Source organism: Moschus berezovskii, chromosome 2 (genome assembly GCF_049115385.1).
Source record: "Moschus berezovskii isolate FMDL1 chromosome 2, NW_MosBer_1.0, whole genome shotgun sequence".
In the NCBI taxonomy this organism is placed as follows: domain Eukaryota; kingdom Metazoa; phylum Chordata; class Mammalia; order Artiodactyla; family Moschidae; genus Moschus; species Moschus berezovskii.
In genome coordinates this window covers 111,984,912-112,005,331 of record NC_142461.1, presented here as the reverse complement: position 1 = coordinate 112,005,331, position 20,420 = coordinate 111,984,912, and the positions used below count along the sequence as shown (strand labels likewise).

At 39.3% G+C, this 20,420-nt stretch overlaps 1 protein-coding gene across 1 annotated transcript in view; it reads left to right on the top strand.

Moving 5' to 3' along the window:
• LRP2 (LDL receptor related protein 2) overlaps positions 1-20,420 on the top strand; it is a 184,030-nt gene that overhangs the window by 107,172 nt on the left and 56,438 nt on the right. Inside the window, exons 32-41 of the mRNA XM_088829892.1 lie at positions 4,634-4,800; positions 5,518-5,661; positions 8,716-8,825; positions 11,185-11,362; positions 14,275-14,488; positions 15,475-15,711; positions 16,744-16,932; positions 17,885-18,805; positions 18,939-19,104; positions 19,462-19,620. Coding sequence (XP_088686018.1) covers positions 4,634-4,800; positions 5,518-5,661; positions 8,716-8,825; positions 11,185-11,362; positions 14,275-14,488; positions 15,475-15,711; positions 16,744-16,932; positions 17,885-18,805; positions 18,939-19,104; positions 19,462-19,620 — 2,485 coding nt within the window. The remainder of the gene's footprint in view (positions 1-4,633; positions 4,801-5,517; positions 5,662-8,715; positions 8,826-11,184; positions 11,363-14,274; positions 14,489-15,474; positions 15,712-16,743; positions 16,933-17,884; positions 18,806-18,938; positions 19,105-19,461; positions 19,621-20,420) is intronic.

Below are 20,420 nucleotides of genomic sequence, written 5' to 3'. Positions count from 1 at the left end.
CTGACCTGTATCAGACCTGGACTCCTGCATTGAGTGTGTGGAGTCTTAACCTTGGACCACAAAGAAAGTGCCTCCTTATTTCATTTTTTATTCTCATAGCCAGTAGTCAATAAAGAGTGTTACAGTATGGGTGTTCTGACTCCAGTTTCAATACCTTTACTATTTATTATTTTATGGTGCTCTAAAAATGAAACTTCTGTTTGAATGAAATACTTTGCATGATTATTTGAGCAATTTATTCTTCATCTCATCCTAGATATCTTACTGGGTTGATTGAAGAGTATGTGAGTATTACACTAAGTACTTTAGGGAGCAAGAAAGGAAGGATAAGATGTAGTCAATCCACAAAGGAGATTTCTAAGAAGTCATTTGCCTTTGCTTAAAAATCTAAAGGGGTAGTATAAACAAATTTCTTTCATTACTCAGTGAAGAGGAGTAAACATATTTTCATACTGATAAAAATGACTGTGGACAAGTGAAAAGTAAATGTTTAATGGTGAAAAATTCCTAAATTAAGAGGAAAGTAGTCTTAATTCTAGAGGAAAATTTAGTTTTCAAAAGGAAAATATATTCCTGAATCCAGGAAATTTATGGTGTTTACAGGTTATACAGATGCAAGGTTACTGAAAATTTAATTCCATTAGCAAGTAATATTTTGCAGTGATACTTTTGTGATGAAAGATTTTAATTATTGGTGATGCTTATAAAGGGATTGGCATTTGCAATGTTTCTTCAGAGATTTATTATGAACCTAATCCTTGTTGACATTGTTTAATTTAGTGTGTCCTCAGAGTCTTTTGGCAGAAGATTAAATGGGGCTATAGACATTCTTTGTACAAAACATTCTTTCACCACACAAAGATTGTTGAACTGTGCGTTGGGGATTGGTGTCATCTACATTACTATCTGATAGTGATTGATAAGTGTCAACCCTAAAAAATACCTTTTCTTTTTTCACAAATAATTCCACTAGTGGTTTCCAATGGACTGATTTTTACTGAGGTGGAACTTTTTCAACATTTTCCAACAGGCTTCTGAGCACTGGTTGGGTTACTGAGTGCTAATATATGTGAACTAAAAAAAAAATTACTTTATTTCAACAGAAAGCTTAGAAGACAGCATTCATAGATGAAAACAGTTTATTTAAATATTTGATCACTTTTAAAATTTTGCCTGTGCAGTGTCTAAAATATCTTTGGAAGTGCTTCTATAAGATTAAGTGAAAAAGCACAGATTGTTTAATATTGGCTACGTATTCATAAAATCATGCATTTAAAAAATCTGGAGGACAGGATACACAAATGTCAATAGTGCTTAATGTTGGGAAGGGAGATTATGGAGTATTTCTATTTTTTCCTAATTTTTCCTAATTATAAAATTTTAATGGGAGAGCTTTCTCTGTATGAAATAGTTTTTTTTTTTATTGTTTATCAAATATGTTCTTCAAAAAGCCAAAAAGCCCCCCAAACTCAAACCATCTTCCCAGCACCCCCTAATATTAAGAGCTGCACATCCAAAATAGGGTTGTGTAAGGTCTGACTTTGGGAGGAACTATGCTTGGGAGTCATAAATGCCACCTCTTAATGACAACATACGTTTTTCATTCCCGACTGTTGTCTTTTCACTTTTTTGCTCTGCTAACACTAATCTTAATTCTTAATAAGATAATGACATGAAAAATAAAACTGAAGAAATTTTCATTTCTCCTGATCTCCTTTCAAGCCAACCCTAGATGCTGCTGTACCTACTCTTTCATGGCCATGGTCCATATTCTTTGTGTGGCCCCCCAGACTCTTAAGTTCCTTGAGGATAAATCTGATTCCCTCATATATGCCCATGGCACACAGTGTCGCTCAGTGAATGTTGAGTGGATGACAAACCTTTCAATATCAGATTTTGTTTATTTTCCATTCATGTGTTTTCACATGTTTATGCCTTTATTGATGTGTGGAGTTATAAAATTAGTCCTTTTTCCTTCGCTCTAGAGCACTTTTCACGCACCTTCCTATGCCACCTGCTGTCTTGGTGGTCCCTTCTGCCAGTGCAGCGTTAAATGATACCCCACCTCTAATCTATGGCCCGCAAATGTTCACTGGTTGTAAACCCTCTCAAACACACCCACAGTGAACAGTCGGAGGTCCTGAGACCTACCCCTAGGGAGGAGAATTGGCTGAAGGAGTAGCACTGGAGGAAGAGCTTGTTAGAGGAGGAGTCCGGGAGGCCCATGTTTGATGGATAAGAGATGAAGATTTTTCAGCCTTAAACAGTGCTTTAGTTAACAATTCTTCCAGTTAAGCAAAAGAAAAATTACCCTGAAAAGAGCAGAATCAGATTTTGAGTAAGTAAAAATTCCCCTGTGAAATTGAGAAATATTTCTTATTTCTCTGAACCAGTGAGCATATGTAATATATAATTAATTAATCATTAAATATGATCTCAGACTAATTTCAGGGTACATTTTTAATTTTTGTGTTTAAATCAAATGAATTCAGGAGTGATTTGATATTTAATAAATAGTATCCAGCATGTGCTTTTTGCAGAATAGTGATTAAGAACATAGGTTTTAGAGTCCAAGTGACCTTGGTTATTTTGCAACAACAACAAAAGGCTTTCAGTTCAGTTCAGTTCAGTTGCTCAGTCATGTCCGACTCTTTGCGACCTCATGAATCACAGCATGCCAGGCCTCCCTGTCCATCACCAACTCCCGGAGTTCACTCAAACTCATGTCCATCGAGTCAGTGATGCCATCCAGCCATCTCATCCTCTGTCGTCCCCTTCTCCTCCCGCCCCCAATCCCTCCCAGCATCAGAGTCTTTTCCAGTGAGTCAACTCTTCGCATGAGGTGGTCAAAGTATTGGAGTTTCAGCTTTAGCATCTGTCCTTCCAATGAACACCCAGGACTGATCACCTTTAGAATGGGCTGGTTGGATCTCCTTGCAGTCCAAGGTACTCTCCAGAGTCTTCTCCAGCACCACAGTTCAAAAGCATCAATTCTTCGGCGATCAGGTTTCTTCACAGTCCAACTCTCACATCCATACGTGACTACTGATAGCCTTGACTAGATGGACCTTTGTTGGCAAAGTAATGTCTCTGCTTTTTAACATCCTATCTAGATTGGTCATAACTTTCCTTCCAAGGAGTAAGCGTCTTTTAATTTCATGGCTGCAAAAGGCTTTAGGGAGAGAAATTAAGTGAATAAGTATTTGTTTGCTGCATATTGTATAGCATGTATTCTCAGTAAATGAGGATGGCTATTTTGATTATTGCAGTTGTTCAGAAAAGAGGAAAAGTGGAACAGCTGAGCAAGGCAAGGGTTGGGAGTTAATCTCATTGCATTGTTTCCTTCAGGAGTTGCATAGCTGTGGGAGGCTCCTTGGCCTCAGTTGTTTTGAAAACAGCATTGCTGATTGCTGTGAAAGACTAAATGCTATATATTGTAGTACTTTTCAGGAATAGTTGCAAATTTCAAATCTGTACTAGGTTAATCAGTTGAGTCAATTCATTTCTCAGTAATGGAAATGCCAGGAACAAGGAAAAGCTAATCAGATGTAAAAGAAAGTAAAGAAAAAATTGTCAAAATAATCCTGCTGAAGATGCAAAACTTCCCGAATGATCAAAAAATGCAAACACCATTTTTAGCCTATGAAGATTATGCAATAACTAATCATTTTATACTTTGTCTTAATAGCTGATATATCTTACTTGTCTTAATAACACAAACTCACATTTCAAAGTTTTCCTTTTCTCACAGAGGAATGATAATAAAACCCTACTCATGAACTTTATTAGTTTTTTCATAATGGGCCTACAGTCTGGATAAGATGATCTCTGAGAAAGGACCTCATTATCTATTAAAGAGCCTACATAAACTGATAGTTTAAATAAGATTTTATGAAGATGATTGCAATGTATAGATACTTTTGAGAACTTCAGAAGACACTCTACATATTTACTTGTTTGTCCATCCATTTATTCATGTATGGGGTCATTCAGTTAGCAAATATTTATTAGGCGACTATTCCAAGCTCTGGGGACATAATAGTGAGTAAATTAGATGGGGTCACTGCCCTTTGGGAGTTAGAATCTAATGCAGAAGATAGACATTAGTCAAACAACAATTGTTGCAATTATAAATTAGATTTACTTAGTAATTAGACCCTTTCATAAACACTAGGCGACACTTTGTGGTGTTATTTTCTAAAAATACTTTAATGAACTGCCATTCACCAAGAAGAGACCACAAATTTTCTTTTGCTCCAAAATGTGAAAATCTAACTCTCCCTTGCCTGAATCATTCTGCATCTAGAAACAGAAGAACTTCTTGTCTGTGACTATCCAAACACGGATAGTTTAGCAGTGTGAGTGAGGAATTAATGAAGTGTAAGGTAAATGCTGATCTACCTTGGGTGATTCCAGAAGTCTTGTATATGAAAGTGGTGGTCTGGTGACCCAACAACCCACTGAAACCCAATGGAAAACCCTGAATTTTCTGGTGAAATATCTATCATGCATTGTAATTATTGCCATGATCCTTCAGTGGCATTTTATCCTATCAGATGGTAAGAATCCTTTGCCCTCTGTTAATCTAAATATCTGGGATATAATTTTGAGCAATATTCTGGTATTTTCACAGATGATCAAGCATTCCTAATAGTTGTAAGAAACAGTATAATTTTTGGAATTTCCCTTAATCCTGACGTGAAGACCTTTGATGCTATGGTGCCCATATCAGGGATACACAATGGTTATGATGTTGCAGTTGATTACTCAGAGCAATTCATCTATTGGCTTGAAAATCCAGTAAGTTTTGAATAACATTCCAAGTATGTAGCTTGTTCTTGAAGAGCCTACCTTCACGGAGGCCTTCTTACATTTTTACTTGGGGGAGTTGGGGTGGGAATGACCCAGACAGAAATTAGTTTAACACTAAGCCTTTTTTAAATTCACTGAGGGAAGTCAATGGGAAGTTGGCCTGGAGCAAAGACCCAATAGTGAACACGTTTAACCTCTTGGGTGCATTTATTCATTCAGCAAGTATTAAGTGACTACTACTTTCCCTGCAGTGAACTGGCTGCTTCCAACTACAGAGTATATGCCAAGAGGAAGCAGTAACCAAGTTTGCTCTTGAGCTTTAATCTAGCAGAAGATATTAGGCCAACATAAGAATGATCTTCACTCAAGAACAAAGGCAATAATTCCCTAAGGGAATTTTGGGAAAACATCTGATGTGGCTGTTGTGGCCTTCACTCAGAATCTTTGTCTCTAGGAGAAAAGAGAACATTCCTCCAACTTCCTTCCCATTGGAACTCTTTCTTTACGTATTAGGGAAGAAACCTGTGAGAATCGGGAAGGAGAACATGAATGATTCAGTGTTGCGGGCGTTAGTGTTTTACACAGTGAGCCCACCCAATGGCGCTGGCCCTTTGCATTTCCTCCACGCACGAAGTATCTTAAAGCAACTGCAGTGAAGCAGCTGTGACCTTGAAACAGCTTACCACTCCTTGTCTTTCTCACCAGGGTGAAATTCACAGAGTGAAGACAGATGGTACCAACAGGACAGTATTTGCTCCTCTGTCAAGCTTGGGGGCTTCTGCGAGCCTGGCCTTAGACTGGCTATCAAGAAACCTTTATTTTACCGATCACGTGACTCGGTCAATTAAGGTAATAATTCCATAAAACTATTGACACAAACACTGGTTTCTGATTCACATAAAATTTCAGAAAGTGCTGTCATATGGAGGAAAGAAAAAGGAATATTAGTATTAATTCTCTGAAGCCAAGGAGAAACCTGAAAATTGAAACTTTCTACTGTGCTATTTTGTCTCCACCTGAGTATCAATGGTAGCCTGTTAATAATTTAATAAATAAAAATTTATTAAAATATATACAAAGATAAATACAAATTTTGTAATGAATTCAATGTAAAGGGAAGCTTATAGTAGGCAAGACCCATTTTCATTATCTTTCCCCATCAAGTCCCAATGCTATTTCTGTTCTAAACAAAATTTATAGATTGCCGTTGTTCTAAGATGGAAATCTATGACTCTAACAGTGAAACGGAAAGTAGAAACTTTATTCTAATTCCTTTGATGCTTTCCTTTGTGAGATAAGTGTTCTTTTCACTCTAATTCCCGGCAGAAATTCTATAGGGGCACAGGTATGAAATCACATGAAGTAACTCAGAGGTAACTTGACTAGTGTTGGTTGACTCCAGTCTGGGATAAAGTTAAGACATGTGAGGGACTATTGATTCAGGGTGAGAGTGAAAATTCCTAATGCAAAGGGGCCGTCTTGGGAATGTGACGGTAGGGTGACAGTCCACTGCTCTGGATGAAGCATCAGTTAGTAAGTCGGTTCTCTTTGGGACATGCAGAAAGACTGATGGTAACGATGAGGATGGTGCACAGTAGCCTTCCTCAGTATCCTCCACAGTAGCCATCCAAGTCTTCCAACATTGCTGAGGGCTCACAAGTGTAGTGAACGGTTATGGTGACAGGGATATTCACAGTATGTACTCAGTATCCTAATGTCAAGCCAAGTAGAATCAGCAGCTCCTAACATGAAGGGAAACTTGGAGGCTCATCTGATTTAAGCTGTTCATTTGGTAAGAATGTTAAGCCCACAGAAGTCAGCTTCACTACCCTGATTCTGGAAGGTGGGGTGGGAAGGGGTGGGTGGTCTAACTTTGCCTTGTTATAAACCACAAGTTCAGCAGTCCATCCTGCTTCAACCCCCTTGGACAGAAGGTATTTTGCACAACTTCAACTAAAAATATCACTGGTCCAAGACAAGGCAGTATTTACTGCCCAAACCTTTAGTAAGAAACTCACATTCTCTGGAGGCCACTTAGTACAAAACTGTCTTCTTTCCAAATGGCAGTTAATCTGCTCCTGTTTTTTAAAGGGTGTCTTCTCTTGTGGACTGATAGTCTTTCAAGAGCAGGGCACTTGTCTCCTCCATCAGGGTTAGATAGCACCAGTTAAAGAACTGAGTGTGTGTGTGTGTGCGTGTGTGCATGTGCATGTGTGTGTATTGGTGAGGCTACTTTAACCATGGAAACTTAAATTGTGCCCCCAGTGCAGCAAGGTCCAGGGAGAGAAAACTTGGAGTCCTGGCTTCGAGTCTGGCTTGTTTGCTCATTTGTGCGTTCATTCAACAAACACTATGGATCAGTGCCATGGTTGTGTGTATATTCTGTCACTTAGTCATGTCTGACTAAAGATCCCATACAGTCCCAGGACTGTAGCCTGCCAGGAATGTATTCTGTCCATGGAATGTTCTAGTCAAGCATACAGGTGGCGGTTGCCATTTCCTTCTCCAGAGTATCTTCCTGACCCAGGGATTGAACCCTGATCTCCTGAATTGCTGGCAGATTCTTGACTGACTAAGCTGCCAGAGTAGGAGTAACTCATGTTGAATTCCAGCTTTTCCACTAGGGGTGGCTGTGTGCTCACTCACTGAAAGCAATTTTGAAACTGAAAAGTGAAACGTACAGAAAGGCTGTCTGTGAGAGAGCTCCAGCTGTTCCAAAAAAACAAGGAGACTTTCCTTTGAACCAAAGACATCCTTAGGAAAAGAGAGAAATTGTAGCAGAAGGAGGCAAATTGAAAAAATTATTTTAATCCAAATAGGAGAAAAAGCTGCTGCACAGGAGAGAGAAAAATATAGGGAAAGAGTGAGGGAGGGAGGAAGATGTATACAGATAGAAAGGCAAAGGCAGAAACAAGCACAAATAATCAGTTTGTATTGAAATACGATTTTATAGACAAGGCTTTGTGCAAATCAAGAGGCGTATTCTTATTTCTTACAAGTGCTTCTCACTTCAGACTGTCTCAAGTACATACTAAAATAGCCCTGTTTCTATAAGAAACTGCTTCTGGCCCAGTAATCCATATCTCTCAGTGGTAGAACACTGTCGTAACAATTCAAGCAAGACTGCTTAAAAACATAATAGGAAAACCACAAATCCTCTCTAGGCCTCTTCTTTATTACCTTATATGGGCATAATAATGGCATCCATCTCATTAAGTCACCGTGAGGATTAAATCCGATAGTGCTTAATATAATGCCTGCTATATAGTGGGCTCCCATAAACAGGTCAATAGAAAACATTGACTGTAGTTGTGCCGGGTGCTGTGCAAAGCACTTTACATGAATTGTCCCATGTCCCATGTTGCTGGGACCTCTATGCAGAAGGGACCATTATCTTCCACACTTGACTGACACAGTTCGGAGAGGTGAACTTACTTGCCTCAGGTCCTGCTTTCAGTCATATAGGATCTGGCAGGGCCGGCATTTGCACACAGGCCATTAACACAGAACTCACTCAAGTGAATTAGATTGTTTGCTCAACTGTGTTTGTAGTGACGGACCACTGGGTGCTCTGGTCCAGTCACTGGGGCACAGGAGACCTGTGGGGTTCCCTTTGGATGGTTCTCATCTTTTCCTGAAGGCATTTTGTAGTTTCACTCAGGCAGTGATCCATATAAATAGCTTCTCCTGAATTCTTAGATAAATTGCAAATAAAAATTTGAGAGGTGATTTCATTTTCTTACTCCCATTTTTCTTTTGAGCTGATTTTCTCATAGCTCTGAGATGCAATTAGGGATTATCTGGATACCATGCAAACCCTCTCATTCACCCCAATCATAGTTTGAATTTGTTGTGTGTTTCAGTTTTCCTTCATCTTAGCTTTCTTATTTTCCTCTTATACAGGTTGTGACACTTCGAGGAGATGTCAGTTACGGGAAAACCCTGATTACCAATGATGGGACAAGTCTTGGAGTTGGTTTGCCAGTTGGCATAACTATTGATCCTATTAACGGGTGAGTGTTCATTCAGAAATAGCATATGTCTTCTATACAGCAGCACTTTTGTTAGTATTTTCATCTGATAAAATGGAAGATTTAAAGCATAGGACCTCTTCTGATTTCATATGCCAGCATTTGAAAAATATAGATCTCAGGGCTTCTCTGGTAGCTCAGTGGTAAAGAATCCACCTGCCAGTGTGGGAGATGTGGGTATGATCCCTGATCTGGGAGGATCCCACATGCCACAGAGAAGCTACACCTGTGTACCACAACAATACAGCCTGTGCTCTAGAGCCTGGGAGCTGCAACTACTGAAGCCTCCGTGCCCTAAGAGCCTGTGCTCTGCAACAAGAGAAGCCACTGCAATGAGAAGCCTGTATACCACACCTAGAGAGTAGCCCCTGCTCGCCCCAACTAGAGTAAAGCTCGTGTGCAGCAAAACCTCAGCACAGCCAAAAAAAAAAAAAGGAAGAAATTATATAAAAAAGAAGGAGAAGGAAATGGCAACCCACTCCAGTATTCTTGCCTGGGGGATCCCATGGACAGAGGAACCTGGCAGGCTACAGTTCAGGGGGTCGCAAGAGTTGGATACGACTTGGCGACTAAACCACCACCACCATATAGAAAAGAAAATATAGATCTCAGTTCAAAAGAAATAACTGTTAAGTTATATGTAATAAGTGTTTTTCAAATTAATAACCCTGAATTTCAAACAGGCAAGAATTGAAAGCATTTTAAAATAGAGTGAACAATAATATATTTTGACTTTGAATGAATGTGGAAAGATTGAAATAGACCTTGAAAGGTGAGAAGACCACGAGTAGATGGAGGATGGCTTGCAACTGAGAAGTGGTACTTGAGGCCAAAGAGCAGTGGAGGCCCAGAAGCATGGTGGTACTTAGCATGACTGTGTAGAGGGCTGGAACCAGAGACTTCGAGTAAGGGACAGTTGACTAGACGGGAGAGATACAGCAGCTAAAGCCACTTGGGGACGAATCAGGGAGGGGCTTAAATGTTATGCTAAGGAGTTGTACTGTATTTTTTTTTTGAGAACTAAGGAGCCAGCAGGAAATTTGGAAAAAAGGAATGATATATCCTAATCTGTATTTTAGAAAGATTAATCAGGATTGGAGTGGCAAGAGTCAGGGGAAGAAGAAAATGTTTAGCTAGTGATGAAAGTTTTTAGCTAAGGTTAAATAGCTTAAATTTTTAGTGAACTCAGAATTCATAAGAGTTTTGTGACTTTGTCCAGAAAACTTTTGGCAACCTTGAATGGGAGAGGAGAAAGAGAATAATGACAGGAACTTACGGTGAGTGGTTAGCAAGTTAAGGAGATCACGAGAATAAATAAGAGTACTGTTAAAACAGTAAAAATGGTATGACATCCAGGCATAGAGGGACTGAAGGTTTGAGAGCTCAGACAAATTTAAAGGGCAGAGAATAGGTTCAATGGAAGAAATAAAATAGGAAAAAGGAAGAGATTGAGAGTTTGGTTGAATATTAGAGTTTGAAAACTTAGAGGTAAAAAAGTTTAGAATTGAAGAGTAGGTTCATGGGAAGAGTATATTGGATTGATGGTGAAATAAAGATGCCAATAAAGATGATTGAAATTAAGGGTTTGAGGAATTGTAGAAGAGTTTGAGAGGGCTGTCTGGTGAAGCGGGAGGTAAGTTCGCAAGGAATGAAAACTTTGACTCATGTCTAGAAGTTTTGTCATCAATGGAAATGGAAAGCAACCTTCAGATATTTTAATGAAATTGGTAATTCTGTGTGCTGATTAGGATTCATGTGTATACATTGCATTTTCCATCATGAACATTGGAAAATTAAGTAGTTTCAGTTCAGTTCAGTCGCTCAGTCGTGTCCGACTCTTTGCGACCCCATGAATCACAGCACGCCAGGCCTCCCTGTCCATCACCAACTCCCAGCGTTCACTCAAACTCTTGTGGTAATTGATTCAGAAAAGAAATGAAGGCTGAGAGGTGATCAGGGAGGTACTTGAATACTTTTGCATTAGCTCTTTCTTTTCTGGTGTGTTTAGCAGTATTTGAGTCTGGAACTGACTATTGATACGGGCTCTTAGTCCATGAACTTACTGTGTGACCAAGCTAAAGGATTGTCCACTAGTGGAAAATGGTATCCTGGGTCAGATTTCATTTTAAGTGGCCTCTCTCCCAATAATAACTTGGAAGTGTACAGACATTAGAGAACACTAGTTATGGACTCCTCCACGCTGTATGTAACAGGATATTGACATTTCAGACTTCCTCCATTGAATGATGTGCATCCTGAGGACAAGAAAGATTTGTTCTTCATTTAAATACATAGTGAAAACATATATTTCACTAAATACCTTTGTTTCTCATGGTTGTAGGAAACTGTACTGGTCAGACCGAGGAACCAACAGTGGCATTCCCCCCAAGATTGCCAGTGCTAACATGGATGGCAAATCTCCAAGAACTCTCTTTACTGGGAGCCTTGAAAATGTGGCATTTATCACCCTTGATATTGAGGAGCAAAAACTCTACTGGGCAGTCAGTAGCACGGGAGTGGTATGTGCACCCATTTTAGTCTGTTGGTCTTCGTTGCAGAACTTGTATAGTTGACATCCATTGTTCTGAGTTGTCTGGCAGTGGTTCTCAAACAATCTCAGTCACTTTTGGGGCTTCCCAGGTGGCACTAGTTGTAAAGAACCCACTGACCAATGCAGGAGACATGGAAGAGACGTGGGTTCGATCCCTGGGATGGGAAGGTCTGGAGGGGGGCATGGTGACTCACCCCAGTATTCTTGCCTGGAGAACCCCATGGACAGAGGAGCCTGACGGGCTACAGTCCATAACGTCACGACTGAAGAGATTTCGCATGCACGCACATGCACCAGTGTTTTATTGCCCTTTCTCTCAATAACTTCTTTCCTTGAAGTCCAGTTCTTTACAGAATGTTATTTTTTCCCTTATTCTTTCTTTTTCTTCAAGATAAACTCCATTTCTCATTCCACATTTGTCCTCAACAGCCTTTTCTTTTTAAATAGAAAGCTTCTGAGCTCAATAGGAATCTGCTCACAGATACCTATTATTTTCTGGTAGTTGTAATGTGTGAGAACTCCCTTTCTTGGTCATTTTAAACTTCAAGATGAAGTTCATTATAATCTGCAATAAGAAATAGGAAGTATACAATTTCATTCATTCACAGAACTAGCACTTGATCTTTACTACTGAGCTTATGCAGCCGATCTGGAACTAGGCACAAAGAAGGTCAGTTTAGTTCACTTCAGTTGCTCAGTTGTGTCCGACTTTTTACTACCCCACACAGCACGCCAGGCCTCCCTGTTCGTCACCAACTCCCGAAGTTCACCCAAACTCACCTGCATCGAGTCGGTAATGCCATCCATCCATCTCATCCTCTGTCGTCCCCTTCTCCTCCTGCCCCCAATCCCTCCCAGCATCAGAGTCTTTTCCAGTGAGTCAACTCGTCGCAGGAGGTGGCCAAAGTATTGGAGTTTCATCTTTAGCATCAGTCCTTCCAATGTACACCCAGGACTGGTCTCCTTTAGGATGGACTGGTTGAATCTCCTTGCAGTCCAAGGGACTCTCCAGAGTCTTCTCCAGCACCACAGTTCAAAAACATCAATTCTTTGGCTCTCAGCTTTCTTCACAGTCCAACTTTCACATCCATACATGACCACGGGAAAAACCATAGCCTTGACTAGACGGACCTTGGTTGGCAAAGTAATGTCTCTGCTTTTTAATATGCTGTCTAGGTTGGTCATAACTTTCCTTCCAAGGAGTAAGCGTCTTTTAATTTCATGACAGCAGTCAGCATCTGCAGTGATTTTGGAGCCCAGAAAAATAAAGTCTTGACACTGTTTCCACTGTTTCCCCATCTATTTCCCATGAAGTGATGGGACCAGATGCCGTGATATTAGCTTTCTGAATGTTGAGCTGTAAGCCAACTTTTTCACTCTCCTCTTTCACTTTCATCAAAAGACTCTTCAGTTCTTCTTCACTTTCTGCCATAAGGGTGGAGTCATCTGCATATCTGAGGTTATCGATAGTTCTCCTGTCAATCTTGATTCCAGCTTGTGCTTCTTCCAGCCCAGCGTTTCTCATACTCAGTAATAATTATTGATCAGCTACAGTATTGTTTTGGTTGTTGAGTGTGTGCTAGTTGCCTCCCTGCTTTAGAGAACAGGAGTGATTTCAGATCTGTTTATAACATTGACACTCTTCAAAAAGTGGTTCAGTAGATTTGATTTTCAGTTCATGATAGCTTGACGAGGTCTCATCTCACTCTTAATACGTGATTATAATGAAGAGATGTAGTGATGTGTGTGAAAGCCCTTTACAGAAATACTTGCCACATGCTGTGATTTCTTCATACAAGTTAGCATGTCCCAGACCAGACTACCCAGCAGCTCCCACTTCCCGTTTCCTCATCTGCTCTGCTCTCCGCAATCTGTGAGCCGGTTGGTGGTGTGACTTCCATCCTTTCTCCTAGGCTAGAACCTCATATTCCCCCTTCACTCTAATAACTATGTCCTGTTTAATCATTACAAAAATCCCGGCAGTTTGTCCCTGAGCGTCTTCTCTCAGGTCCAGCCTTTTCTGCCACCTGCACCATTCCGAAGTGCTTCTCTCTAGCTATCTCTAATGAAACTGCTTTCATGATGGAGGCAGGTGGTCTTCATAAAACCGCAAGGAACCCTGAGCCCTGGCCCAGATAAGTAGCTCCAGATTCCTGAGCCAAGTGTGGTCAGCTCATCTGGTCCCAGTTACTCCCTCAGAACTTATTCCCTTGTGCTGCACCCTTCTGGAATTTCTGTTGGTTTCCAGGACATAGCCTACTCTTGTAACTGCTGGATTCCCTTGTGGAGAGAGGCAGGGAGTGACACCCATTTGTCTCTCTTGCCAGCAATCAGCTCAAATCCTGACACAGAGGAGGATCAAACCATCTATGTCTATATATATATATATATTTTTTTCTTCCAGAGCAGACTGCTTATCACTTCCTGTTAGGAACTTCATTCTTGAGTTCTTCTCTAGTTCACGTTTTGAGGCTGACTCGTTACTGTGCTGATTTGATAGTGCTGTCTTCTGTAAGTGTGTCGAGTACATTTCCTATCTCCATTGTAGAAATGGTTGGTGACATTAAACCCAGGGCCAGTTAGCACACAGAATATCACATGCGGGGATTAGTTCCCTATTTTCCACCATGCCATCTGAGAAGGTTGACTGGCTTACTTGGACTTCAGCTTCATTATCAGTGAAATGGGCACAGTGACATTTGTCTGACCCACCACTTGGTATGGGTGTGACTATCACATATAGTTAGCAATAGATATGAAACATCCCTGGAAAGGATAGAATGCTATCTATGTGTGAAACATTATTAAGCGAATATTAGATTTAAACATTTGCCTCATTTCACCATGAATCAGTTAATAGCAAAAATTCTAACCTTTCAGATTGAAAGAGGAAATGTGGATGGAACAAATCGAATGATCCTGGTAAACCATCTTTCCTACCCCTGGGGACTTGCTGTCTATGGCCCCTTCCTTTATTACTCCGATGAAGAATATGAGGTCATTGAAAGAGTTGACAAGGCTACAGGGGCCAACAAAATAGTCTTGAGAAATAATCTCCCAGATCTCAGGGGCCTTAAAATTTACCAAAGACGTGGTGAGTATTTGTCACTGAAACATACATTCATGTGTGTTCAATGACTATATCTATGCACTTACATGTCTGCATACAACCCCGCCACACCCACAAACCTGTGTGCATACAGAAATAGAAATTATCCCAAAATATTTTAAAAATATTAAGCATGGCTAAGTGTCAAAGACTAATCTGGCATCTGAAAGGCCAGATTCACTTCAGAGTAAACTTTCTCCCATTCATTCCCCGTCACTTTGCTTTTGTTTCATTGCCCTCCCTGACATAATTATGCATGTGTTTATTGTCTGAGTTCATTAGTATGTAACCTTTATGAGGACAAGTATTTTGTCTGTCTTGTTTCTTGCTCTCTACCCAGTAACTAGAATAGTTACTGGTGCACTGGAGGTTGGATACCTACTGGAAAAGTAAATAACACAACTGAATTTTTTTAATCTTAAAAGGAGTACTCTTAGGTGTGCTTTTTTGAGATAATGTAACTTTGGATTTGCCCCTTTAAATTAGTATTATGATCTAGAAATACTTTATTTTGAAATATCTAGCCTAAGATTATCAAGTAATTTGTTTGTTGTCCTATAACCTAGGTTTGTCACTTGATATTATTTTATTGCATATTCAAAAAAACTTCAAGTATTCTTATTTAATATACATTACATCAAATATCCATCACATGTTTGATCATATAATTAAAATTGATAGAATTTTAAATGGTAGTACGTAGGTTATTCCTCTAACTCTTGAATGATTGGTGGAAGAAAAACAATTGGTGCTTCATTCTCTACTGTGATATAACATAAACTATTACATGGTTGTGGTCCTATTTTAAACCTCTATGTGTTAGTTCTATAAGCCGTAGGCTCTCCGATATTGTTTTTAGGTTAACTCAGATTCCATATTTTGTTATTGACTTTTATAATGACCCCCAAATTTGACACTGAGTGGCAAATAGATGGGGTGAAAAGTTACAAACTAATTGTGATTTCATTCAGGCTCCGAATCCTCAAACGGCTGCAGCAACAACATGAATGTCTGTCAGCAAATTTGCCTGCCTGTACCAGGAAGACTGTTCTCCTGTGCCTGTGCCACCGGATTTAAACTCAATCCTGATCATCGGACCTGCTCTCCATATAATTCTTTCATTGTTGTTTCCACGCTGCGGACAATCAGGGGCTTTAGCTTGCAGTTGTCAGATCATTCAGAAGCCATGGTGCCAGTTGCAGGCCCAGGTGCGTTCCTCCAATACAAGTAACATCTGACTCCGTTTGATGCCGTATTGAAGTCATTGGTGCCATATAGCATTTCTCCGTGTTTGGATTCAGCACATAAGGAAGCATGTTTTTCTGCTTGATAACCATATTCGCATGTGTTCATGATTGATCTCTGCTTTCCTATGTCTAAGAAGTCATCTAAGTTACCATCTTGTAAATATGTTATACAGTCAACAAGTTTTTCATCCAGCTTTGCATTTTGAAAAATATCAAATGCAGAAAAGTTGATAAGTGTAGTGAACACCCTTGTACTTGCTAGATTCAACCGTCATTAACATTTTGCTACAACTGATACTTAAGTTTGATCACCTGGTAATGGTGATCACCATGAAATCTCTGCCTTTTTGCCCCTCTACAATTTGTATGAAATTTTTGGGGTTACACTTTGATACCCTATTAATATCTTTCCCCCCAAGCATCTATTATTCATTGGTTTTTATCTTTGTCTGAAATGATGATTTAATTGGGAATTGCAAAATGGTTCTTTTTCTTGTTTTATCATTCCTTCTACATTCTTCTTTCCTTTTTATTATCACATACACTCAAGTTGTTATTTCTTTAATTCAGTGTAGAATCATTTAGCATAATTGTTCTTTTGATGCCCCTATCGATCCATTTTGTCTGGGGAGAGCCTCTCATATTGCTGTCTGTATTCTTTCGACATGATTCCATTAGTGTTTGAATGTGTCCTTGCTTCCTGGTCTAATAAATATGTTCCAGGCTTACCTTGTACCTTCCCTTCCCAAACCTATGCTTTACTGTTTCTCCCAGAAGCCAGTACTCTTTACTGTGGGAAGTGGCTTTTAGAAACTAAGATCTGGGGGTAGTTGTGCTCATTGCAACTGGGAAATTAATAGTTTTATTTCATAATGGAGGCATGGTTTGAGCAAAGGGGATTTGGAATGAGGGTTAGAGAGGAAGGGCAGACATTTTTAAAAGTTCTAGTTCAAACTAGAGCATAGTTTAATGATCTTTCCTCTAATGTTCCAGGACGGAATGCACTGCATGTGGATGTGGACGTATCTTCTGGCTTTATTTATTGGTGTGATTTTAACATCTCTGTGGCATCTAATAATGCAATCCGTAGAATCAAACCAGATGGGTCTAATTTTACCAACATCGTTACAGATGGGATAGGAGTAAACGGAGTCCGGGGTATTGCAGTGGATTGGGTAGCAGGTGGGTACGCTATATAGTGATTTTATTGAAAAGCTTTTTGTGTTTGCATTTCTGTCATCTTATTTATACTATAAAGTTTAACATACGTGTGGCAGGTCTATTTTCCTAGATGTTTATTGAGATTTTTTAAGATAAGTTGAATTGAGTTTTTAAAATAAATATAACAGCCTTGTGCCTGTTAATGATAGTAGTTAATGGCAGATTCATTATAGATGATCTCATTATAGATTATTTACTAAATCGTTGGCAAAATGGAAAGAAATATTTAATTGTGTGGACTTATTTCACCCTTAAAGGAACATCTAATTTCTAAATTAGAAATGTCTAAATTTTCAAAGAGAAAGGAATATCAAAATATAATATAAACCATAAAATGCAATCATTTATTTTAAAGCTGAGCAATTTTAGTTGCTAAATTCTTAATTGCTTCCTCATGTTATTTATGAAAACCCTTTGATTATTAGGTACTTTGTTGTAGTTAATTGAAATGCCTGACCCAACATTATATTAACTTTTCTATACTGATTTATACACTTGATTTTGAATTACCATCCAGTTTTTAATGATACATTGAAAAACAACTGTCAACAATCTATGGCCTATGGGCCAAATGTAGCCTGTGTAAGTAAAGTTTTGTTGGAACACAACTGTGCCCATTCATTTATGTATTGTAAACTATCTTCCCACTATACTTTTTTCTCTAGCATTTACTTTGTTCTGTAATGCCCACATTTTGGTGACTTTAGAAGGTCCATGGGATGAAAACATCTACACTAGTTAGAAACAATCTATTTAGTTCCTAAGAGTAAATATTTATTTTTCTAAGCCTCAACTGAGATATTTATCCTCCTGGGAAAGACAACATATACTGGCTCAAACCTCTATCTTACAAGAGCTATCTTCTTTTTTCTTGGTTTGCCATTAATCAGCATGCTCTTTCATTTTCCTGCAGGAAATCTTTATTTCACCAATGCTTTTAGATCTGAAACACTGATAGAAGTTCTAAGGATCAATACCACCCACCGCCATATTCTCCTTAAAACCATAGTGGATATGCCCAGAGACATTGTTGTGGACCCCAAGAATCGATACCTCTTCTGGTCTGACTATGGGCAAAACCCAAAAATTGAACGGTCTTTTCTTGACTGTACCAATCGAACTGTGCTTGTATCAGACATCACTGCCACACCACGGGGCTTGGCATTGGATCATAGCAGTAACTACATTTATTGGGTTGATGATGCTGTAGATTTAATTGCAAGGATCAGCATTGAGGGAGGGGAATCTGAAGTGATTCGTTTCGGCAGTCGTTACCCAGCTCCTTATGCCATCACTGTATTTGGAAATTCTATCATATGGGTAGACAGGAATTTAAAGAAAATCCTCCAAGCCAGCAAGGAGCCAGATAGGGCAGATCGACCAACAGTGATAAGGGACAATATTGATTGGCTAAGAGATGTGACCATCTTTGACCAGAGTGTCCAGCCTCGGTCACCAGCAGAGGTCAACAACAACCCTTGCTTGGAAAATAATGGAGGATGCACCCACTTCTGCTTTGCTCTGCCTATATCACAAACCCCTAAATGTGATTGTGCCTTCGGGACCCTGCAAGCTGATGGCAAGAGTTGTGCCATTTCATCAGAAAATTTCCTCATCTTTGCCTTGGATGATTCCTTGAGGAGCTTACGTTTTGACCCCAAAGACTATAGCCAACCTTTCCCAGCAATAAGTGTGGAAAAAATGGCTGTGGCCCTAGACTATGACAGCATAGATAACAGAATCTACTTCACACAACTTTTGCCATCCGGAAAAGGCCAGATTTCCTATGTCAACCTGAATTCAAGGAGCAGTCCTCCCACTGTTGTTGTTTCAGGTAAGTGCACTCTAAATGTAGCTTATCTTGGAAGGAGACAGAATGGGATCAACACACATGGATGACCCAGGGATTCTAAAATGTTTATTGAGATTCTGACTTCTTTTTGTGTGTTTGTTGGTTGTATGTCCAGGCATAGGAAGTCCTGAGGGCATTGCCTTTGACTGGATCAATAGAAGAATTTATTACAGTGACTACACCAATCAGATGATTAAGTCCATTGCCACGGATGGGTCTAAACACACTGTGATAGCCCAAGTTCCAAAGCCAAGAGGAATTGTGTTAGATCCTTGCCAAGGGTACTTCATGATTGCTTATTTCTGGAGGGAGCAGGGTCTGAAATTATCTTATGTTAATAGAGAGCCAGTGTTTTGTGGACTTGTAATACTGTAGCTACAGATTAAGGGGTGAAAGAGCACGAGTGACCTTACTTGGGAAGGAACTGTGGTTGGTGCTCCTAGGAAGTTTGGTCGCATACTGGGGAATTAATGGTCTGACTCAGTAAATTCCTATTGGAAAAGTTGTGGGAATGGAATGAGCTTCTATTTGCTCTATTGGTGTCAAATATAACTGTTATATTTGCAATTAAATAATGCTGCTGTCTTTCTTAAGTAAAAAGAAGTGTGAGTGACTTATGACTCCTTTTGAATCACTAGGTACATGTATTGGACCGACTGGGGTACTAATGCCAAAATCGAGACTGCCACAATGGGTGGATACTCCCGGAGAAGCTTGGTGGACAGGGACCTGGTCTGGCCCAACGGGCTCACTCTGGACTATGAACAAAACCTTCTCTACTGGGCAGATGCTAATCTGTACGTGTCTTTGGTTATTCTTGTGGTTGATGAGATTTCTTCCTCCCTGTTCAAAAGAAAAGGGATATGCATAATGTGGTAAAATATTAGTGAATATACCTGTGAAAATTGATCTATATCATGAGATTGAGTAATTGTGAACTGAAAGATATCTAAAGATGTATTACTAGACAAGTTAATTTCAACTATGGTTATAAATATAATCATTCAGTTTATAATCATGTAACTACCTCAAAATATGAATGACTTTAAACGTACACTGATAGTAACTTTTCTCTGGGTTTTAGCATTCAGAAAGCATTTGAAAATGCTTTCTTATAAAAACATTTTCCTTTGTCTTTGTCTTTTGATCATCTTCTCAAAAAAAATTATTTCTTGTGCCAGCTTCTTCTCAGTGCATTTCACAATATTTTCTTTATAAACTTCTGTCAGCTCTAATTTTTGCATGTAACTCTTGAGTCACTTCTGAAATTACACATGTTCCCATCATCCTAATGATTGAAGATATGAGATAATTTTGTTTATTATGGCTGGTATATGCTTGTTGGGAATCTTAAACTTTCCTTGCTTATTTTCTTATGATTTTGGTCTTGTGATGCTGAGCACCTAACAACTTTATCTTTATTTTCTCACTTGAAATAAAGCAGTGATGGTTTGTGTCTAAATTAGGAAGATATCTCAAAGTCAGTGACAAATGGAAAAACTCATTAAGCGGGTGGGAAGGGAAAAGTAATTCACATTTTATTGAGTGACTATGTGCCAGACACCAAGACAGGTATTATTTCCAAGCAAGAGGTGTA